At 39.4% G+C, this 4,135-nt stretch overlaps 2 protein-coding genes across 2 annotated transcripts; both read left to right on the forward strand.

Moving 5' to 3' along the window:
• On the forward strand, window positions 1,587–2,240 carry LOC107646044. The gene has a single exon (XM_016350237.1). The coding sequence runs from the start codon at window positions 1,587–1,589 to the stop codon at window positions 2,238–2,240; it is 654 nt and encodes a 217-aa protein (XP_016205723.1).
• On the forward strand, window positions 3,340–3,750 carry LOC107646037. Its single transcript, XM_016350228.1, has one exon. The coding sequence runs from the start codon at window positions 3,340–3,342 to the stop codon at window positions 3,748–3,750; it is 411 nt and encodes a 136-aa protein (XP_016205714.1).

Below are 4,135 nucleotides of genomic sequence, written 5' to 3' on the forward strand. Positions count from 1 at the left end.
CCGCGGTGATGATGGTGATTAATTATTTGTGTTATAATGATGTTTACATGTAATTTGGTTTATTATTACGAAATCTAATTCAAGTCTTTGAGATATGTATTTAACTCGTCCTGAGACCAAGACTAGTTCAAATTAAATGACCTTTCTTGCTAAGCAATGAATACCAACGAATTGTAAGCAATATATAATAGATAAGAAAATGATGTTTGTTATATATTTCCACACAAAAAGACATTTAGCTGAGACGAAGATTCTTTAGTCACCCGTTATTGTCGAATTATCATGCATAATGGAAGGGTTTAATTATTTTTTTAGTTTTTATAGTTTTGTAAAATTTTTAATTAAGTTTATATATTATTATTATTATTAAGCTTTTCTATGAAATATTTGTTTTTTATTATATAAAATTCCTATATAACGTTATCATGAGTGACCTAATACATACTGTACCCTTCTACACTAACTACACGAAACAACGTTGTTTTAGTTTTTGTACTAAATATTTGATGAAACAATATTATTTTACCTTAATGAACCACAATATGTTATCCGAAGAAAAAATGTATGACCATTAATGTTAATTATGTTGTTTCATCAAATATTTAATGCTAAAACTAAAGTGATATTTTATTTAGTCTAATATAAAAAGAATGTTATTCGGTGGTTTGTTGAGTCGGTTAGTTGTAAAGTGTTGGAATGAGGATTAGAACTTGAGCACTGGTTCTGAGGTGGGAAGCTGCGCCAGCGGGTTGTCGGTTGGTCGGCAGATGGAGCCACCTGCAATGACACTCTGATGCTTAAATTAGTGTTCGTACGTTGAGGCGGTTAGATTAGAGTAATGATGACGTACCTGGAGAGAGGGATCTCTCTTATCCTTATTCGCTCGGATGGGCCTCCCTTCCTCTAAGGCCCAACCTTTTCGAAGTTTCTACTAGTATAGATTAAAAAAATTTTTCGCCTCCAACATTTTTTTACATACAAAATCGTCCATATGATTTAAAACCAAAATTTAAAATTGTCTTTTTTTTAGTTTCACTGGAAAATACTAAACGTCATGCAACCAGAACCATCGCTTGAAGAAGCGGACCAAATCAACGGAACAAGAAGAAGATACGAAATGATGTTGGAATTTTTGGAGGAGAAACGTCGAAAGTTCCGAGAAAGGAGCCCTGGATGTTTGATAAGACTGCTTTCATGGGGGAGAATGGAAGAAGATGAACATATGCAGACTTGTCATCCATGGTAGTTTGGAGCCACAATCGGTAGAATCGGAGGACTCTGATAAAGATGAGGGTATGTTTGAAGACTCTTCAGAAACTGACTCTAGGACAGACATGGGTGAACTGGAGATGAGTCAAGCTCGGAGGGAGGCTATACGCCAAAAGAAGAAAAAGGAACGTAGTAACCTTTCTATCTCAGTCGAAAAGCTTCAAGACAGCACCTTCAGCATTCGTGTGAACAAAGCTGAGAAGAAAAGGTTGGAGAAGCCTTGGAAACAGGCGCTCATTATCAAGCTTCTAGGGAGAAGGATCAGTTATGGAGTCCTCAAAAGGAGACTTGATACCATGTAGGCCAAAACAGGAGGTATGGACTTAATAGACCTTAGGAATGAATACTTTGTTGTCAGGCTATATAATGAAGATGACTATTGGCATGTCATGGAGGGAGGGTCATGGCTCCTTTTCGACCACTACCTCACTATCCGACAATGGACACCAGATTTTCATCCTTTTGGAGCGGCCATCAATAGGATCCCAGCATGGGTACACCTCCCAGATATCCCTATTGAATACTATGATAAGCGGTTCTTGGGTACGGTTGGGGATCAGATTGGAAAAACATTGAAAGTTGACATGAACACTGCTAGTCAGACCAAAGGCAAATTCGCCCGTCTTTGTGTAGAGCTGGACTTGGATAAGCCTTTTCATTCTAAATATCTAGTGAATGAGAGAAACTATCATATAGAATATGAAGGGTTGCATATGCTCGGCTTTACATGTGGAAAGTTTGGTCATACTGAAGGATGTATAGAGAAGGCACAAAGTGCAACATTCAAATGTACAAGTGGAGACCAAGATACGGGAAATAAGGCAAACTCGCAGGAGGAGAGACAGAATGGTACTGGAGACAGGAGGATAAGGAGGGCAAACAACAAGGGTAAAATAGTAATTCAAGGGACTCTAATGTTTGGGCCATGGATGGTGGTTAAAAAGCAGAAAAATGACAAAGAGATAAACTAATAATGAGAGAGGGAACGTGGCTGGAGGTGCTCACCAGGCAGGTCAAAAAGGACAGAAGGAGGTAGTAGGAATGAAATCAAGGTACGAGGTTCTTGCTGTGGAGGACGTACATAATCAACCCGACAGCAATAACGATAATGTGCAGGGGCCCATGCAGGAACAGGTGGAAAGATCTCCCAAAAAATTTGTGTCAGGTAGCCATATGAGGAGAGCAAAAGCTTTGAGCATAGCCCAAAATTCAGAACGGACCTAACCAGGCCCAAATCAAGAGCAACCTGAAGTAGCCCAAAATGCTTCTTACCAGGCCACCTTAAGCAAAGCATCCAATCAGAAAAAGCCTATGCATAACCCAGGTAATGACAATATGACTCTAACTAAAGTGTGAAGAGCCTTTCCTCAACCCTTTCTTAATAATAGTAATCCCAACTCCTTCCCTGACCGTCCACCTGTTACTAAGGAGATAATGAGCTCAGGAGACACTTTTGTGTTAGAGACACCTACTGTGCCTATACCCCACCCTAAACCACTGGACCCAGAAGGAATGCATTTTTTGGGCTCCAAATTAGATGAGATTATGGCAGAGTGAACTGTTGTTGTGATGAATAGTGATAACAGGTTTGCCCCTTTAGGAAAAGATGTAGAGATAGCCTAATTGGGCTTGGTCTGTTTTTCTCCTCCTTGATCCCTTTGGGCTTATACCTCTCTCGTTTATTGGATTATGAATATTTTCTGTTGGAACGCTAGAGGGGCTACAGGCCCCAACTTCTTCAAGACCTTAAAGGGGTATGTATTACAATATAAGCCTAACTTAGTGGCTATACAGGAGACTCGTTGTAGTGGTGTTACAGCTTTGGAGTCTATCAAAAGAGTTGGTTTCAATAATCATGTTGTTGTGGATGCGCAAGGTTTTGCAGGGGAAATTTGGCTACTCTGGAACGATACTAGCCTGCAGGTTAATGAGATCCAAAGGCATGATCAAGCTCTCTATGTTAAAATCGCTAATATCTCTGGCCATTGGGAGCTCACGATTGTGTATGCCAGCCCTCATGAAAACAAGTGAAAAGAAGGGAGACGGTTCTTGAAAGACTTAGCGACATCAATGCAACAACCCTGGCTTCTTTGTGGAGATTTCAATGAGATTGGGGATGTCTCTGAAAAGAAAGGGGGAGCTCCCTGTGACATGCTCCAAATTAGAAGGTTTAGGGACTGGATAGATGATTGCAATCTCATAAACCTGGGGTTCAAAGGCACCAGATTCACCTGGAGAGGTCCGCTATGGAGTAATGGTTGTCGTATATTTAAGAGGCTAGACAGGACTTTGTGCAATGCAGAGTGGAGTCTGCGATTTCAGGATGCAATTGTAGGAACTCTTCCCAGAGTTCGCTCAGACCACTACCCCTTGTTGATAAGATGTGAGAGGAGAAGTGGATGTCCAACTGCCAAACCTTTCAGTTTTGAGTACATGTGGATGCAACACTGCGAATGGAACCAATTGAGGACTTCACAATAAAAATTAAGGAATGAAACCAATTAGTTTTTAGTAACATATTCAAGTAGAAGAAAACTTTATTAAGCAGATTAAGAGGTGTCCAAAATTTTTCCAAATACAGAAGATGTGATTTTTTGGACGAACTTAAAGCAGAACTAAATAAAGAATTGGAACTAATCCTAGACAGAAAGCAAATACTTTGGCTTCAGAAGTCTAATATCGGGGCGAAGACATTCATAGAGAGAGAGACATAGTCTTCATTCTCACTTTAAAGTTCCTTACAAAGAGATTTTTATCCCATCCTTGATCCCACAAGTTTTGTGATTTTTTTTTTTATTTTTTCTAATTTTCATCCTGGTCTTTAGGTATCTTTAGGTATTTTGTCATATTAGTATTTAGTGTTTGT

The sequence above is a fragment of the Arachis ipaensis genome, chromosome B01, assembly GCF_000816755.2.
Source record: "Arachis ipaensis cultivar K30076 chromosome B01, Araip1.1, whole genome shotgun sequence".
NCBI lineage: Eukaryota > Viridiplantae > Streptophyta > Magnoliopsida > Fabales > Fabaceae > Arachis > Arachis ipaensis.